The sequence below is a fragment of the Calidris pugnax genome, unplaced genomic scaffold (genome assembly GCF_001431845.1).
Source record: "Calidris pugnax isolate Ruff unplaced genomic scaffold, ASM143184v1 scaffold44, whole genome shotgun sequence".
Classification (NCBI taxonomy): domain Eukaryota; kingdom Metazoa; phylum Chordata; class Aves; order Charadriiformes; family Scolopacidae; genus Calidris; species Calidris pugnax.
Genome location: NW_015094506.1, coordinates 29508581 through 29526906, shown reverse-complemented (window position 1 = coordinate 29526906; position 18326 = coordinate 29508581). Strand labels below are relative to the sequence as shown.

General features: G+C 35.7%; 1 protein-coding gene across 3 annotated transcripts in view; it reads left to right on the top strand.

The window, feature by feature from the left end:
- IMMP2L (inner mitochondrial membrane peptidase subunit 2) overlaps window positions 1–18326 on the top strand; it is a 473407-nt gene that overhangs the window by 363068 nt on the left and 92013 nt on the right. For all 3 annotated transcript variants that reach the window (XM_014964182.1, XM_014964183.1, XM_014964184.1), the window contains exon 5: window positions 3978–4080. In XM_014964182.1, the coding sequence (XP_014819668.1) occupies window positions 3978–4080 (103 nt within the window). The remainder of the gene's footprint in view (window positions 1–3977; window positions 4081–18326) is intronic.

Sequence of the window (18326 nt, the reverse complement as noted above, 5' to 3'; positions counted from 1 at the left end):
ATTTAATTAAATACTTCATGTGTGAGAGCTAACAAAGAGGTCAAGATTACAGGAGAAATCTGAGAAATGAGGCTAAGAATACTCGACTAAGAAAGAAAAATGCATTTTTACATTACTTTCAAAATATGTAGTATTGACTTAAAAAATTGACTGCATTTCTTTTGTAGCAAAGGCCTCTGACAAGGAATTGATGTGAAGTTCCTGATAAGCAAATTTTGTTTTTAATTTATAATTGGCTTGAAGATTTTAGGTTTTGTTGTTGTTGTTGAATGCTAGAAGCATTTGGAAGTAATTTTTCACTTTATAGTATATTGTTTTTTCACAAAAATATTGAGCATTATACTTATAATTGTTGTTCATTACATGTTCCTGAATCTGAAAAGTGGATAGCTTTTCTGCAAAGCTATCTCAAAGGGCTGAGTCAACACTTCTCCTTCTCAGAATGATGTTGTATGATTTGTGTTAGTGATTTGGCTTTGTAGGATTGCACAAAAAGACAGGTGATAGTTTTCCTCCACCATGTCTAGCTGAAATGTTTAGCTAGTGTAATGAATAAACGGTACTTTATGCATTTAGAGCAAGAGCCATGTTGTCAGTGTAGCACACCTACGGGGTCTTCCCTTGCAATTTAGGCCAGAGATTAAAGTGTTTAATTTCTGCAAGATTCATATGAGAGAGGTGCTTTCTTCATAGGAGAGGAAAATACAAGTTTGAGCTTTGTTGTTCTTAAAAAAGTCAGCGCAGTCTTTGCAACAGTAATTAAAAATAACCTACTGTCTTTAACCAAATACAACTTTCTGAAGCCTGTGGCCTGGTTTGCTTGCATGTATGGTTTATTGATCTGTTGTGGAGTAATTCAACAATGAAATTATCTTGAAAATTAAAAACAATGTTAAGTAATGGATGATCCAATTTACTGTAACATAAGCTTATTGCCGCAGTTTGTTACTAATTCATGCAGTGAAAACCTCAAGTAAAACTTCAAATTTCACCTGAATTCCACAGGACAGCTTTTGCAGGAGGTTTCCTATAGTGGATACTAAGTCCCTAAGTAGCTGCCCTATGTAAACACTGCACTAACATTTTGAAGGAATTGTCTTAGAAAAATAGGTTTTCTTGTCTCTCTTTTGTACACAGGTATACAGGTATTTATTGTTTACAATACAACTAGATGTTTTTTCTAGTGGACCTACATGTGGGAAAAATCTGATGATTTATATACCCCATAAATGAAATGATTGAAGGTTTTACATTTATCTACTGAGTTTACAGAGGGATTTATCCATGCAGTAGCAGTCCTATCTACTAAAGCAGATAATTAGAACTGCTGCTTCTGTTTCTTTTCCATTTCTTTTTCTCTCCTCTACTCCCTTGATTCATGTATTAACATCATCAATTTTAATTCTATTTCCTCTAAGTTAAAACTTCTTGTGTACAATAATCTGCTTTTTTCAGTAGGAGAATTTGTGCATGATTCTGCTTTAATCACTGTAAAAGACTTTTTTTTTTTTTCATAATTGTAGCAATTTTTTTCTGGTTTGTGGTGGTTATTTCAAGAGTAAGAAAGAAATATGTATTTTCCTATGTTGTAGAAATAATAAAAAGAACTAATGATAATTGGTTATTGTACTTTATAATATTTTTCTTCTTGCTTTAGGCCTTAAAGGACACACTATGCACTTGTGTTAAGCCTTTCTGTTTTCACAAGGTCTCTGCAAACCACTGCAAAACCTGTCTGTGCACATCAAATTGTTTTCATTTTTGTTTCCAAGTACTTATTACAAAAGCTTTTTTTTTTTTTTTTCCTGCTCCCCCTCTCCTTTCCCCCTCCCTGTTAGTGATTTCCTAATGATAATAAAGGAAGACATTATTTGGGGGTAGGAGATTGTGTCCGGTCTGAGATGAAGTCACTGACTGGCATTTGCCGTATTATTTTCCTGACATTTATGAGGTAAACATGTCAGCAGAATTAACTTTCAAATCCTTTCACCCTTCTGGGTGAAATTCAGTCTTGTGCATGAAGTTTGTAAAGGTACAAAACTTTATGACAATCTACTCTTCTATATTCAGGAAGATGAATGGAAGAGAAAATTAATATTTTTTGAGCTATTGTTTGCCTTTATCACTGATGGAATATTAATTTAATAATTTTCAGAGTGTCTAATCAGACAGAATAGAATTAATGGCCAACTTCTCTGAACCTATATCTTAAAACATGTTTATCGTAAAATGTAGTCTTATATGGTGCTTTGTAAAAGAAAATATCAGTGAGACAAAGCATTATGGAATCTCAAAATATAAATAATTTTATTGTCCATACTATGCCATATTTCTTAAAAATAAGAAAAAGGGGGAAGGAATTGCATAGTAATAAATTGCTCATTTAATGTAATTAAATTATTACAGAACTACTCTTCTGTTTAAGAATTCAGGACAGTTTTACATTTTTGTTTTGAATAATTTAGGAAGTCAATCTTGAATATTGTGTAATATGAAACTGGGAAAGACTAAAATCAGGTCTGCAAATAGGCTATTATTTTTTCAGCTTCCAATGAAAGCACAGGTAGAACTTTCACTAGAATATACTTCTTGCACCCTCATCTTTTCAGCTGCCTCTGAAGCTACTTGAAAAAGCACTGATTGGATTTTGTGACTTGCAAATAAATAATTATTCTTTTTATTTGACCAAAAAAGTAAAATTAATAAAATGCGCTTTTGAGGATTCCTTATTCATCTAATATTTCATGGTCTCCAGATTATTAATTAGCTTGTCCTTATAACAGCCTCACATCCACACACCCCTCAATCTAAACAAACCTCACCAAAACCAGTTTTCCCGTTTTGATTTGTGAACATCCCTTATCAGTGCTGTTGCACAATTCAGCTGAATCTCCAGGTGAAGGTGTTTTTTCTCTCTTCAGCTGATTTTCTTTAGTTTTAGAGTGTGCTCCTTCTACCTCCTGCTCTGGCGGCATGTCTTCCAGACAGTGAAAAGTGATGAGCAGCTGGAGGCAACAAGCTAGATCAAAAGTCTCTTTTTGTCTATTGCCAGACTTGGTTATCCAAAACAAAATAAGAGGTATCACTATCTGTAGTCTCATCTGTAAATTCTTCATCATGGTAGTAATTTGTTGTTCATGATAGAATCACCTCCCTGCATGAATGACTGCAGAATAACAGATCTCATCTGAAAGAAATCAAAAGTATATGGTAGAAGGCAGACTGGAATTGTGAAAATGACAGCTACCCGTGAACTAAATACAGGAATTTTGCATACTCTGCACCTGAGCTTTAGGACTCATCTGTAGCTTGTAATTTTTGAAATATCAGGGCATGCTGAGTCACTGCTTCAGTACGAACTTCTACAGAGAATGGGTTGAATCATCAGTGTCATTTTTTGCAGCACTTGGCCTTCTCTTAGAGGTTTCCTTTAAGTTTATCTTGTTCAGCTTGTTACAGCTGAAGAAATCCTACCGCCAGGACATAAGCATTACAGGAATCCAGGCTGTGAATCTGAAGCCATTTCAGATATGCCAGCCTATTTTTGATGAGTGCCTGACATTACCTCAGAAGAAAAGCATTCTCAATACAGTGTGTTTATGTGACTGCGTTTACCGACATTTATGTCCACTGGCATTTACCCAAGATAAAATCTAATGGTTCAAAGAATTGTCACTACAGAGATGGAAATAAGAATCCCTTAATTATATTTAACTAAAAAATCTTTTGTTCCCTTTTGTCAATATTTGTGCCATAGTAACATAATAAACAGGCCCTGGCAACTAACTCATACAGAATTGTTGTGTATTTTCACTTAAGTAGCCTCTTGAAGTCTAAAAGACTTCAGTGCAGGTTTTTTTAAACAAGTTGGATGGTATGCAAGGTCAAATTCCAAAACAATAAACATATGAATTTTCCTAACAAAATATTGTAGATTTTTTTTTTAACTGATTAGCCATTTTTGCAATTCTTTTTAGAACCATTGGATACAAAAAGAAGTATGTGAAAGTTCCACATGGCCATATTTGGGTGGAAGGTGACCACCATGGACACAGCTTTGACAGCAATGCTTTTGGCCCGGTAAGTCAATTTACTGTGTATCATTTACACTTTGCAACTGAAAAGCAGCGTGTGTATCCTGAGTCATTTGTGAATTGACTGTGCTTGTATTTTTGTTGTTTTTGTGAGAATTATTAGATTTTATAAAATGTCTTGGTCAGCAGAGATTGAGTTTGCTCTTAACTATTGTAAAAAGAATCCTTTTAATTCCCCGACATGGATGGAGAAGTGGTGGATATTTTAAATTTGGAGGGATGTACTGGAGGAGTAGCCAGAGGGTGAGCCAGCTCCCTGTAGATGACAGATGCTCCCTGAAGACGTGTTGCCAGCTGATGTAATTTGGAATGGTTCCCTCCCAGGAGCTCAGTCTTGCATTAGAGCCAGTGCTGGGATAAAGAATTTGGAAGCCACAGTTGTACTTTGTAAGTGTTGACTATTAAATTGGTCTGTGGAGGACAGTAGGGATATTTCAAAGCTTTTCAATAAATAAATATTTACGTTTTCTTTATATATGGTCATTCTTACACTGAATAATGGCAAAACCTAACCTGAAATGTTTATTTCTTGACTGGTAAAAGTGTGCATCTGTTCATCAGGAAGACAGTAAACACATTCTCTGCACTCCAGTTTCAGCTTGGTTTTGGTTTTGTTACACTTTGCGTGGGTTCCTGTTCTTGTTTTAACTTAATCTAGCATGCAGAAAATAATTGCATAAACTGTGCATCCTGCTGTGGAAGTACAAATCCTTTTTGCTCTATTCCATGTACAGTTTTTTGACATGAGTCTTTAAGAGAGAATACTCTTCTAAAATTATAAAAAAACCCCACTGGTTGTCACAGGGAAGTTGTCAAGGCTAGATTTCTCTGCCCTTGTGCATTTCATAGCTATTTCACATAGAAGTTGCCCCACTGACTCTAATTGAGTCAATGACAGCAAGGACCTTATGAGTTTGTCTGACTTCAATTTTAACCCAATTATTAACTTGAAATAATTTGTTCTCAGGAAAAAACGCAAAAAAGGCCTACAGTCTGGTTCAGAGTATGTGATGTCATTGCGCCTCTTTTGCTTTGTTTCACCATTTTGTGGTTGTATTTTTTGTGATTTTTCATTACTATTTTCCTGCTACTATCTTCTAAGATTCCTGACATCTAGTTTTAGAGGTTCTTTGCAGCAGGATTTAATTCAGTCTATCCTGTGCAGGTATTTCTTTTGTCTCTTAGAAGGCTTTTCCTTGTCTCTCTCGGTCTCTGTTCCCAAGATAAGTCTTAGTCATAAAGCCTCTATTCTTCTTCTTGCTTACAAATATACTGCTAAAGTAGACTCAGAGCATAAGGAAACTTTAGCTGTTGGACATTGGTTTCAGATTTACAGCAGCTCACACAGAAATTAATAGAATGTAACATCCTCAAGGTTGGCATCATGCAGCTTTCATACAAAATAGTGTGTTGGGGTAAATCTAAATACCTTTAATTTTTCACTCAATTCACTGATGTTTATAAATATTAGAAAATCACCTTCACTAGGCTTTGATCTCACAATAGTTGTCAGCTGCTAACATCAGATAGTATGTCACTTTTCTCCCAGAAATGGCACCTTTTGGGAGCTAGTTAGACAGTTCTTGACAGTGAATTCCCGGTTCTGCAGGAAGAATGACTTTTGTGTTGTGTTGATGATTATGTTATGGGCAGGTCAAGTGTGAATAGGTGTTTTCCTCTGAAATTAAATTAGAGTAGCAATTGTTGAATACAGACAAAAGGGGGCAGAAGACATCACAGAGCTGGAAACTAATTTAAGAATAATTTGTCCCTCTGTCTGCTGTACTCTTGAGATCACTTGCACAAGTGAATTAAAATGTTAAAATTACTCTCTTCAAACCATTCTGGAGGTATGTTCTTAACTTAAACACTTTTTGTTTCATAAGACTACAGCAGTCATAAGGAAGAGACTGCACAATAGTAAGACATGAACCCATTTTGCTCATTTTGTTAGAATATAGGTCACTTAAGAAATTAGGTTAAATGTTATGTGTCACAATGCTGACTTGCAAAACCAGATATATTTTCTTGGATCAAAAGATTCAGTAAAAACGGTAGATTATGTTGTGGAATATTAACGTGTATTATTAAAGTGGATTATGTTGTAGGCTACAGTTTTTTTCAATTTTCATGCAATCTTATAGCAGAAAGGCTTATATAGTGTAGACAGTCAAACACAGTAATGTTTTGTAGATGAATTTAGTGAGTTACATGGGGAGTTACATGGGATATAAAAGGAAATGAAGGAAAAGCAGATTGAGAACAGATGTTAGAATCATTTTTTCTCTTGGAAAATAACAATATGTGTGATGGCCTAATGCGTAAGGTTGATAAAGCAAAAACCCCAATACCAATCAAGTTCTAAATTGGATGCACCTTTGGAGAGATATGAATTTCTAAAATGTAAAACCTTGGCAGAGTAAATTATCTTTACTTAGTTCATAAAAATGTTATAAAATAAATTATATTATCTCTTGCTATTGCATGGTTTTTATAGGGCTGAAATTGGAATGTTAAGGCATAGATGTTTGTGGGAGAACAAGGGGTTAACAGGATTGTGGAAGAAGCAGAGGCCAGAAGAAGAAGCAGGAACAATGGCAGAAGATGGCCCATGAGCATCTCCAGACCTGTAAACAATGCCTGGCCCCCTGAGTGATGGAGGGGAATTCTGCCCGCCTGGCAGTTGGGGGTTGCAGGGGTGTGTGGGTTGGGAAAGAAGATCCACTGGTACTATATAAGCTGCCTGTTGGTCATAATAAAGGATTCTGGTTGTATCACCGACCGGGGTCCGTGCCTTCATACACTACAAATGGCACCCAATGTTGGGCATTAATCAGGAGCCTAAAGCCGTCCGGAGCGGTAGCGCAGCCCGATGGAACCAGGGATTGTCTCCAGGATTTCTTCACCGCCGGCCCATCACCTTCTGCAGGACAGAGGTGAGCGATGGGGAACCATGGGGACCACTCTGCTAAAAAAGGAGCAGGGAAGCACAGTGCCCACAGAGCAGCAAAGGGATCTAGAAGTATTACAGTGTATTTTAAAAGCTCAAAAACGATCTGTACCTGCCCTGTCCTTAATAACCTTCTTAGACTGGGTACGAAAAAATGTTCCGGGCTATCCAGAGACCGGCACCCTTGGCAAAGAGATGTGGGAGCAAATTGGTGAAAAGCTTTGGGACGCTGGAGCAGGGACAGATAAAGCTGCAGCTCAACACTTCGTAGTGTGGCGGGTGGTATCTGAAGCCCTAGCGGAGCTCCGCAAAGAGACAGAAAAGACCTCTAAGGAGAGCCTAACGAGTCCTTCTGCCCCGCCACTGCCACCCAAAAACAACACCTGCGGTGCAGAGGAGAGTCTGTCGAGACTCCTTCCATCCTGGGCCAACAGACCCAGACCCAGAACCTAATCTACCTCTTTTTGATAATGAAAAGTCAGGGGCGCCAGGCATTGTTTACAGGTCTGGAGATGCTTATGGGCCATCTTCTGCCATTGTTCCTGCTTCTTCTTCTGGCCTCTGCTTCTTCCACAATCCTGTTAAAACACCCTTGTTCTCCCACAGATGTTTTCCTGAAGTGTGTAAATAAAATGAAAATGCTTTAACTAAATTTTGTAAAGGTTTAGTATTTCCTGTCTGCTTAGTTGTCTCTTTAAAGAAAATTAATACCTTAACTGATATTACAAAAATAATGGAACATCTGTGGGTAGAATTAGAAATGCTGTCAATTGTCTATATGATTAAAACTTAAATATTACTTACCTTTCCAGAGTATTCGACTAAATTAAGTAGTGTATTGTTTTTGTATGTTGTCTTTTTTAAAAAAAAAAGGCTTTGTGGAATACAGAATGGCAGGTGTTATATAAAACTGTTACTTTGATACTGCTGTGTTTCAGGTTTGGAAATATGTCATGTCAGCCATTCATAATGCTGAAAATAGCTGTTTTCACTAAAAGCCAATAAATATTCAGAGAACTTGCATTTTTTTTTAATATTATTTAAGGGGATTAAAAATTACATATCGTGGGTAATTTATTTCAATTACTTGGACTAGAACAGAGATTTCTACTCAATAAACTGTACTGTTTTCAAATTCTATTAGAATGAAGTCAAGCTTTTATAATATTAGCTTACCATTCCTTAATTGGCATACTACAGGAATATAATAATCAATAGGTTAATAATTATTAATAATTATGATACCATTTTTTAAAGTTTATCCTTCTTGCTTTCAATTCTGGTAATTTTCCTGCTTTAGGGCCCCTTTTTGCTATGTAGTTTGACAGCATAGGAAAGATAACATTACTGTTATCTTCTTTCTTAGATTAGAAATGCAGGCCACATTATAAAGAATCGATCAAGTATAAAACTCTGCTGCTTCAAATTTCTTAAAGATTTTGAAGGGTTCAGTTTATGGTTGACTTTATGCCAGATCAGTTATTGTCTTTGTTTACACAGCCAGGATAATACCAGCATAAAAACAAAGCGACAATTTATATTCTGGATCTGACTCTGTCTACATCAAGGGAAAAGCCATTATAAACTGTACTTCGTCCAAATCAAATGTGTAGAGTTGGCACCCAGCAGTGCAGAGATGATTATGCAACTAACATGTAAGAAACAGTTATTAATAAGTGCATGCAATAACTGATATATATTCATTTCTGGATATACAGGAATGTGTATATACACACGCATTTGAATAGCACTCTCAGTTCAATCTTATCTTATGAGGATTTGTTTGGTAAATATAATACTCTTATTACTACATTTCTATGTTTCCAAATGCTGCCAAACAGAGGATATGAAAGAGCTCTATAAAATTAGGGCTTGAAGTCAATGGCAGTCTTTCAGCTGTCTTGTAAAAGACCTGAACAAAAGCTCATTAAAGTCAATGAGAGATTTCTATTGGCTTTAATGGCTTTGGATAAGGCTCTTTATGAGTTAAGCTTCACAATCCAGTGTAAGGGCAAAAAGGCTATTATCCTCCTTATCTTCCTGGGAAACCTGAGACATAAGTAGGGTGAGTACCTTGTCATAAAACATCTTTTTGGCTCAGCCAGGTCCCTATCCTAGTCCTCTTACTAAAAATACATCTATCTTTTAATGTGTTTACTCTCTAAACTAAATCCTTTTGAACCTGAGCCTGGCTTTTTGTTTAACAGATGTTTTATGTTCATAAGCTTCAAATGAGTAAATTCAGTTAGCATTTATGATTGTCCATGTAAGCAATTCTGTACCGTAAATTCATGCAATAAACTGACTGAAAAAACATTCTTCTCTGTTCAACTTTTCCTTTCAGCAGCCAGAACCTGTAGACTATGACTAGAAAACTCTATAGACTAGAATGACATTGAAAAGAAGTGAATATGCTGAGTTTGTTAGTTATTTTAATTTGCTTTTCAAAGGCTGTCATCATCTCTCTTACATATAAGACAGAAATAGTTTAGCTGTTAACCCTCACTGGGCAAATTCAATTAATAACAGTAAAGGAGTGTGGCCTATTATAATTATTTGCTTAAACTGATCCAGTATTTTTCTCTGTAACTACTGTTAGTGAATACAAGTAGTGAAAACCAAAAAATATGAAAGATTTGATAGACATTAAGGTGAACTGAAATAAGTGCAGTGCTTGTCTGCTGCTACAGGAAATATCTGAACTAAGAGGCCTGCAGCCTGTGAGAATAGCCCTGCTTCATATGTTCTGTTTTCTCCTGAGAAGTTCAGAGGACAGTTGGAGGAAGCAGCAGATATCTTTCTGCAGTTCTGGATTACTTGCATAATAGCAAACAAAAAAATGCCACCTATCCTTCAAGTGCACATCATCTTGGTGATGATCTTGCCATCTGCTGAATCTTTAATTTCTGAGCTATAAACTAGTGCAAGAATCACATATCTCCCTGAAATGGAGCAGCCCCTAAAGCAAAAGGTGGGAAAACTTTAACAGCTCACAGCAGCGTGCTGAGCAGCACTGTGTCAAAATTGCACAGTAAGCTATGTAGGCAGGGCACACTATTCCCCCAGAGAATTCTGCTGGGTCTCGAAATACTGGGTAACCCCATTTGTGTCCCCATACACCAACCAGTCATTTGGAAAGGCTTAAGACAAATAGCTTCAATAGCAACCCTATTTTTCTTAGTTTAGACCGAAGTCAAGAGGAGATGTTCAAGCGTTGTGAAAAAAAAGTGTGATTTTAGCAAGAAACTGCTTATCTGTGCTTACGCTCACCAAGTTAATGTAAGTGAGGGTAACAGTGATGGCAACGTAGTCAGTGAAGCCTGGAGATTTGGATGCATCAGTTTTCTAGCTGGTGTTGCAGCTTCTGTTTTCTTTTTTTGTGGCCAATACTTGTACCTGCACTTTGCTGTATAAATGTAGCCTTGGAAAGTAGCATGACTCTTGTGGGATTGGTGACATTTATTCTTTTTCTCTTGGGTATTAAAGAAGAAATAAAACTGTGTTTAAACAGGATGTGTAATGCAAGTATGCAATCAATGTCATTCCATAATATTTATCCCTGGCCACTGGCAAAACCAAAATAGGTAAAATTTTTTACATTCAGAAAAAACCCTTTGCATACGGAGCATGAAGTTACTAGTAGTAAATAGCATGCATGCACGGTTTGAACTTGTAAAAGTCTATGATGAATAAAATGGATAAGATATTATGTGTTATGACTGTTGATAAATAAACCTCGAAGGGTAAATATGCTTGTCCCATTTTGAGAGAATATTGTATGTGAGATGCAAACTGGCATGGTGGCTTGTCTATTGAGAATGACAATTCACTCCAGGAGCCGCTGAAGGGGAACTTTGATAATAAGATTGTGTGGCCTCACTGTCCATTAAATTATGATGACTAACTGAATGTGCAGTATAGGGAATTAAAAGTCCTCTATGGCTGTCCTAGTTCTCTTGGAAAGTAAAATGTTTAGCCCGGCTGTAGACTAAACCAATGCATAAAGAGCATTCATAGCAGCCTTGCTATCATCATGTGACTAAAAGCTCTCGATGTCTACTCTACTTCTTAGGAATGGAATGCTCATGAGGACTTTTAAAGTAGCAGAAAGTTTGGATTACATTTTCCCCGTTCTAGCTAATATTCTCTGTTCTGTTCTTGGAAGAGTTACTGCTGTTTAGCATTAATAATGCTTTGGTCATCCTGCTTATGGAACAGGATTTATGTTATATGCTTAAGCACAACGAATTATCCAAATATTTGGTGGATATTTCTGAAGGCAAATAATTACCTTTAAAGGATTTTCCAACCACATTGGAAAGCATGGTAGGCTGAACAGCCTACACCTGTTTTTGACACCACTTAGTTATTGAAACAAACTAGGAATAAAAAAAAGTTAAAACAATGTTAGATTGATTTAATGAAATATTAGAAGAGGTCAGGGAGCTGTCAGATTCATACCATCATTTCTAATTAACTAATTTGAACAGTTCTGCATTCAAATATAATAATTTGCTGAACTCTGTATACCTTTCCTTACAATTCTATTTCTCTCAAGTAACAGCTTGAAATACCCTTATATTGGATAACTACTCTGCAGAATTTATGGCATTGTATTCTCTATATAGGATCTCATAAATTAGAATGGAAGTGGACAAAACAAAAGGAATCTTTGCTGCCTTTTCTATGGTTTAACTGTATAGGGAATTCTGATTCATGCTGGCATTCATGTTAAGATTTACCAGGACATAATTTAAATTCCATTGAATTTTTTTGTTTCTTTCTATTTTTACTTCCTTGGACATGGAACATTGTGAAAGCCGAGTCACTGATTGTTACAATGAAGTTCTAAATTTTAATTTTCTGAATTACAGAAAATTATTATCTACCTGATTCCATTTTTGGATAAGACAAATACTTTGGTGTAAGAGTTATTTGACTTATTAAATCTCCCAATCTTAAGATAAGACTATTGTACTGTAGCACCTTGTTTATCTGATTGCACATTATATTTGTAGGTTAGAAATGTATATTTATATGGCAGTGAATGTGCAAACCAATGCATATTTATTTGTTTACAAGTGTATAGTTATATGTTTCAGGAGCAAAACATTATTGAAATATGATGAGTAATACTGATAAAAGACCAATACTTCTGTAAGTTATTTGAGGGAAGTGGTTTTTTTCCATCCACTTGGTGCATGTGTGATCAGGAGTACCGAGCTTTGGGGATTCCCTACACAAGAATTGCAACGGTGTGGGGAAATGAGACCCATGAACGGTCATCCGTGAAGGAGCTCTAGCAGATGATGTAGAGGAAAGGCGCTGAGAGTGGGGCTGGTTCAGCCTGGAGCAGAAAAAGCTGTGAGGAAAGTTCACAGTTGTCCCTAGCTACAGTAAAGGAGATACAGGGAAGGCAGGGCCAGACTCTTCTCAGATATGCAGAGTAGTAGGACAAGTAACAATGGACCTGAGTCACAACATGGGAAATTCTGAATAAATATTAGGGTTTTTTTTTTTTTTTTCCAGCATGAAAGAAGTCAAACATTGATTGAAAGTTTGTAAGATCTCCATTCTTGGAGACAGTAAAAAAACGTGACTCAACAAGGCCCTGAGCAGACTGAGTTTGCCCTGCTCTGAGTAGGACGTTGGACCAGATCATCTTCAGATGTCCCTTCCTACCTCTATGATTCTGTGCATCTATGAAGGCAATTTTTATTTTGTCAGTAGACTGTCCTATTTAGGACATGGGACAGCAAACTTTTGTTGGTTTACTATGTGTTAACACTACATTTATCAAGAGCAGAAAAATGGTAAAATTTCTACTGTAGTAGAAATATTTAATTTGAGCTAAATCAGTAAAATCCTAATTTTGCAAATGTCTGTTTATATATAGTTTAAGTCTACAAGTACTTGGTATTGAAATTGAGGGACTGCATGATTCATATTGCTCCTTTTGGTTTACTTTGTTTCTTTTAGCTCTCTGTTTCTCTTATTTTACAAGTTTTAATTAATAAAGCACCCTAGTTTAAACTGAACCATTGTACTGATTTTAGTGGTTCGTAAGGATGACAGCTATTTCAGTAATATCTTAAATTTTTAAATAGTCATAACTTTTTTGTGGCAATAGCTGTTTTCCTGATTGTTATCAAAGCCATTAAAATATTTTCCAAACTATACATTTTCTTACAAAAAGAGCACAGAATGAACAGATTTATTTGTATTTTTTTAAAGGAATCAAACTATAAAACTGTAAAAATAGTTTTCTGATGAACATAATGTTGCCTAGAGGAACTTTCAGATTGATAGCAGAATTCAAAGTTATTTGTTCTCCCTTTTGCTGCAGGAGAGACAAGTAAGAATAATTCTTGAGAGGTAAATCCCCAGAATATTACATTTGCTGAGAGGAATAATGCCAACTAGCAGAAGTGTAAATATGTTTACAAAATAAATTGTAGAATATATTCCTTTTCCCTTGCTTGTGATTTGAGACAATGTCACGTAATTAAAGTTGGATATAGTTATTTTCATTTACTTGCTCTGAGGATTTGGGTACTGCAGATTAGTTTTTATTAGGGTTTGAAATTTTATGTTGGTTTCAATTAAGAGCTACTGCAACTCAATGTCAGATCTGTGAACCAGTACAATTGTTTTAAGTCTTCTCATGTAAACCTTGAGATTTCAAAAAGAGTTGTATATAATAGGAAAAGTGCTGTTACTAACGGCATAAAATAGCAATATCTCCATGGTACTTCCTGTGTAGTTAGTTAATTTATACTGCTACCTCTTCCACTTAAACTTATGTACCATTTATATAACTATAAATTTTTTCTCATGTAATTATTGAAAATATGTCTCACTGCATTTGATGCAGAACAGAAATCCCCCATCAGATGATCAGCAGCTCTCTGTGGTTATGAGGAGAAGTTCTGGGTAAGCCCTTGAAAACCACTGATACATAACAATCCCTGCAAGCTGCAAGACCTGTAATTCAAAATCACATTTTCTAGTTGCAAAATTGCTTTTTGCCCCTAGTGCATCTATCCCAATATAATTTTACTGAATACTGTTCTGAAATATGTATGCATTAGAGCTCTCTCTTCTTTGAAATACATCTTCTTGAAACTAGGAGACCAGATTACAATTTTTAGGAAATGTTAACTTGTAAGCCTAATATGTGAAAGATATCAGTTGCTGATATGAGGGTGAAAGGGAGCCAAGGTAGTAGCTAACATGATGTGATAGTTAGTTGTGGTATTTCTTCACTACCAAAGATAGAAATCTGAAGATGATGAATAATTTGTACTTTACAAGCATGGATCTTGGATCGATAATGGATCAATAATCAGAAAGAAAGAGGAAGAAAGAAAGAAAAATCTACTGTTCCACAGAATAACACTTCCACTTCTTGTGGAAGTCATACAATTTTAATAACGAAAATCTACGCAGCACCAGTCGAAGAAATAAGAAAAAACACCCAAAACCTTTCACTATTTTGTGATGATAAAATGAGTTACTGAGTATTTTCTGAAAGAGTCACTACATTGTGTGTCTTAAGAGCGTAGTAAACAGTCCCCGCAATCACTGCTTTACAGCCATTGGATTAATGTATGTTAAGTGGTACTTATCCAATATTTCACAGTTAGAACTTATTAAAACCTTTAGTCAATGTTGCCAGTGTTATTGCTTGTAGAATATGGCTTTGGCTTGGTACACAGCCGAGAGAGGAAACTGAAGAGCTACAATCCTTCCCAATTTTACTTTTGGATCACCTTAGTGGGTCTCAGGTTTTTTTGTGGTTAAGCCTGTCAGAAGTTTTAAAGCCAAAAGCTCAGGTTCCTCCTACTAAAAATGCATAAAAGAAGTAACAGAAAGTATAGAAGTCCTAACTTTCTAACAGTTTAATATTTTTAATTCCATGTTATGTCTGATTATATTCACATATTTTCCTATTATACAAATTAAAATTCAGGTTTAATTTTCATCTTATATAAAGATTTGTATAATTTAGATGCCAAAATAACAGACTCTTGGAGGACTCTGTAACAGATGTGAAACTGGTATCCAACATTGAATTTTGGCCATATACACGCTATATCTAATGAAAGTCAGGGGAAGCCTATGACCAAAACAAGGTGTAATACACTGGAAAAGGAGAAGGATCAGAAGAAGTAACTGCCTACAAAATTCTCCATGACTGCTGCTTGGCAGCTTATGGTTCCACCTATAGTAATAGCTACCTTCATATTTCAGAGGCTTAGAACAAACCAGAGGATGTTTTTTACAATTTTATTGATTAGATCAATGATCAGATAAATTAGATAATGATCAGAGAAATTAGATAAATTGATTACTGAATATTGCCAAAATGGACATGCACTTTGGAGTAAAAGTATACATGCTCCCCCAAAACATTCCTGATATTGCTGCAGCTGCTGTGGTCTCTGTATCCTCAAGCTGCAAACAGATAAAACACTCCCCTTTGCCAAACTCAATGTATTGTTGTCACTCAGATATGTATTGTTTTCTGGTAGGTCCTGTATTACAGCACTTGAGAAACAGCTTCATGTACATGAGATCTGTACTCAAATATGCTGTTAGGTCTTATACATTTTCAGCTGTTACTTATAGTCAATTAATTTTGGAGGCCCACACAATTTTACTTGTTTCAATGAAAGTGTAAGGTCACAACTGAAAACATTCCCTAATTAACATAAGATCTGATTATACTTAGTGAATGGAGTCATGTAGAGAGTAAGTCTACTCTTCCTAGTTATTGATACCTATTACAATGTTTGTAGCATCCAAGTGAATGTTTTTTCACGTCAATTTTCAAAGTATCAATTGTATTTTGGATTAAAGTCAAGTTTGGTATTATTACAAAGCAATTAACTGTTAAATGACAAATAATTAGATTGAACAAGACAAAAAATTAGAATGAGGAATTCAATCTTCATGCTTACATTGAATGATGGATGCTAGGAGAAAGGAAAAATGTCTTTTAATTGCTCTGGATTGCAGTAAGGACTGTCTTATATTTTTCTATATGCAGTCCACTGTTAGCTACTCTTAGAGAGAAATTTCCTGTTAATATTTTGTAAGTCACAGTATCTCAATTTGAAGTAGCAGCAGTGGTAAGTGTGTTTATTTACAATCTGTAGCTCATTCTTTCTTTATGTTGATGAGTGCTAGGAATTACTGGTGTCGTTTGAAGTCGGCAACACTATTAGCCCCATTAAGTTGTACACATTCCAGTGCAAACCAGGTATGGTTTCTACAACAGAATCTTCTTGTCCAAGAAATGGGTTTTAGTATGTAAGTTATAAACAAAGTTCTGTAATTGTCTAATGAGAAACTAGCCTAACTTAAAAGTCAAGTCTTTTTTTATGTGCTTAAACAATGCACATCTCGTCTGCCAGGTGCAAAGTCACCTTCCTTGTCATGCTGAGCACAGTCCAAGCCGATTAGCCTCAGGAGGAAGGTACTCAGCGCTTGCCCAGCCAGGCCCTAGCAGCTTCATGGCTGTGACATTTGAAATCTCCGCTCTCAGAGCTATGACTCATGTCCTCGTAATCTGTTTAATATTCCAGCAAGATTTCCAAAATCTGTCACCCTACTGCATTAATTTAAAGCTCCATTGTTGTATATATACGTGTTTCTGAATATTAGTATGTATTCATGACATTTCTATGTCAATCACAAAGAACTTGATATATCCATATATAGCCTTCAGAAACTTGGTGATCTAAATGCTCTTGGATGGGATCTCTGGGCTGCAGATACTCTTTTTAGCATATGATAGCCAAGAGGCTAACTGTCTGTAAGTAGGTTAGGGCTGGACTGATTCAAATGTTTGAAAAATATTGTCTTCAAAGCAAAGGATTATTCACATATGCGGTGAGTCTGTAGGAACCAGACAGAAAAGTTACTACCATAAAGCTTATATTTAATTCTTTATCTAATATTCAGTCTTCCCTTGAAAAGATGTTCAAAAGTAAACTTTTTCTGCTTTCCACTGCACATAGACCAAAGCAGATCCTGCTGTATCAGTACACTTTATGGCCACCTTTCTCTTTCAGAGATGCTGCTGCCAATGGCCTTTCAGGGTATCTCTATATATCCTCTAAATCTTTGTGTGCTTTATGAACTCTAAGGATGTATTTCTTTGTGGAAAACTAGAACCTGAAAAATGTTCAAATACTAAGTATTTGAGGTTAAGTTCGCTCTCCTGGATCACTCTCATTATCTTTATCACAGTGTCATTCTCTATTTTCTTATGTTTGAATTAGGACAAAGAAGTAATCCAGGATGGTACTGAAGGGATTAGCTGAAGTTTTCATGCATAAAACCAGAAGTAATTATAATTCTTTTCCTGGTTGAACCAAAGAAAGGTTTTATTCATGTTGATAGAAAAGGATTTCGGTGTCTAAGAAAACTAGGCACTAATTTCAAGGAAGATTCTAACGTTGTTCTTTATGCCAAAGAAAAAATTATTTTTAAGATAAAGGTATCAAATAGATTAAAGTACGGTTCACATGATAGCAGAAAGAAACCTTGTATTTCTGTTGTAGCATTCATCTCATGTTTGAACTAGATCTTTAAAAAAAAAATAAAGATATTGTTTTGATCATTTTTATTTGCATTTACATGCAATGTGGGTTGTATAGAAAACCTTATTTCACATCTGTGTTTCAGTTTGAAGTTTTAGGAAATGTAGCAGCCTGAAGTAAGTCATGCACTAAAAAAAGAAGAAAAATATAATAGGATATCTATCTTCCCTGGTTTGCTTTCAGAGCTCTCTCCTGGCACATTTTACACAAATTAATTTGACAGTAACAAAAACTAAAAAGGTGTTTGGATTACTTCAGCAGTAAACTAGCAACAGAACCATGTCATTTCAATTTATCACTTGCTGTCTTTAAGTGTGTGAAATCTTAGTTCTTCATCACTTTGCAATAGATTGGTTATATATAGAAAAAAACTGCAAACTTTGTAGAGAAGAAAAAAAAAATTATCGACTGCCAGCTGAGCCTTTGCATTCTCCCTGACTTGCAGATTTTTAGTGAATCTCTCACTACCTGAACTAGAACAGCACAGTAACCTTAGCTTTAACCTTGTTGCTATGTCTCAAGTTATTAGGATTTTATCCATCAAAAAGAGCTCTGGCCCAAACAGCACACCGGGCCATTGAAATTATAACCTGAGAGACAAATCCTGTGAAACCAAACTTAACCTCTAGAACTGGCTTTTATCCTACTAGCATAAATCCGTGCTTCTTAAGA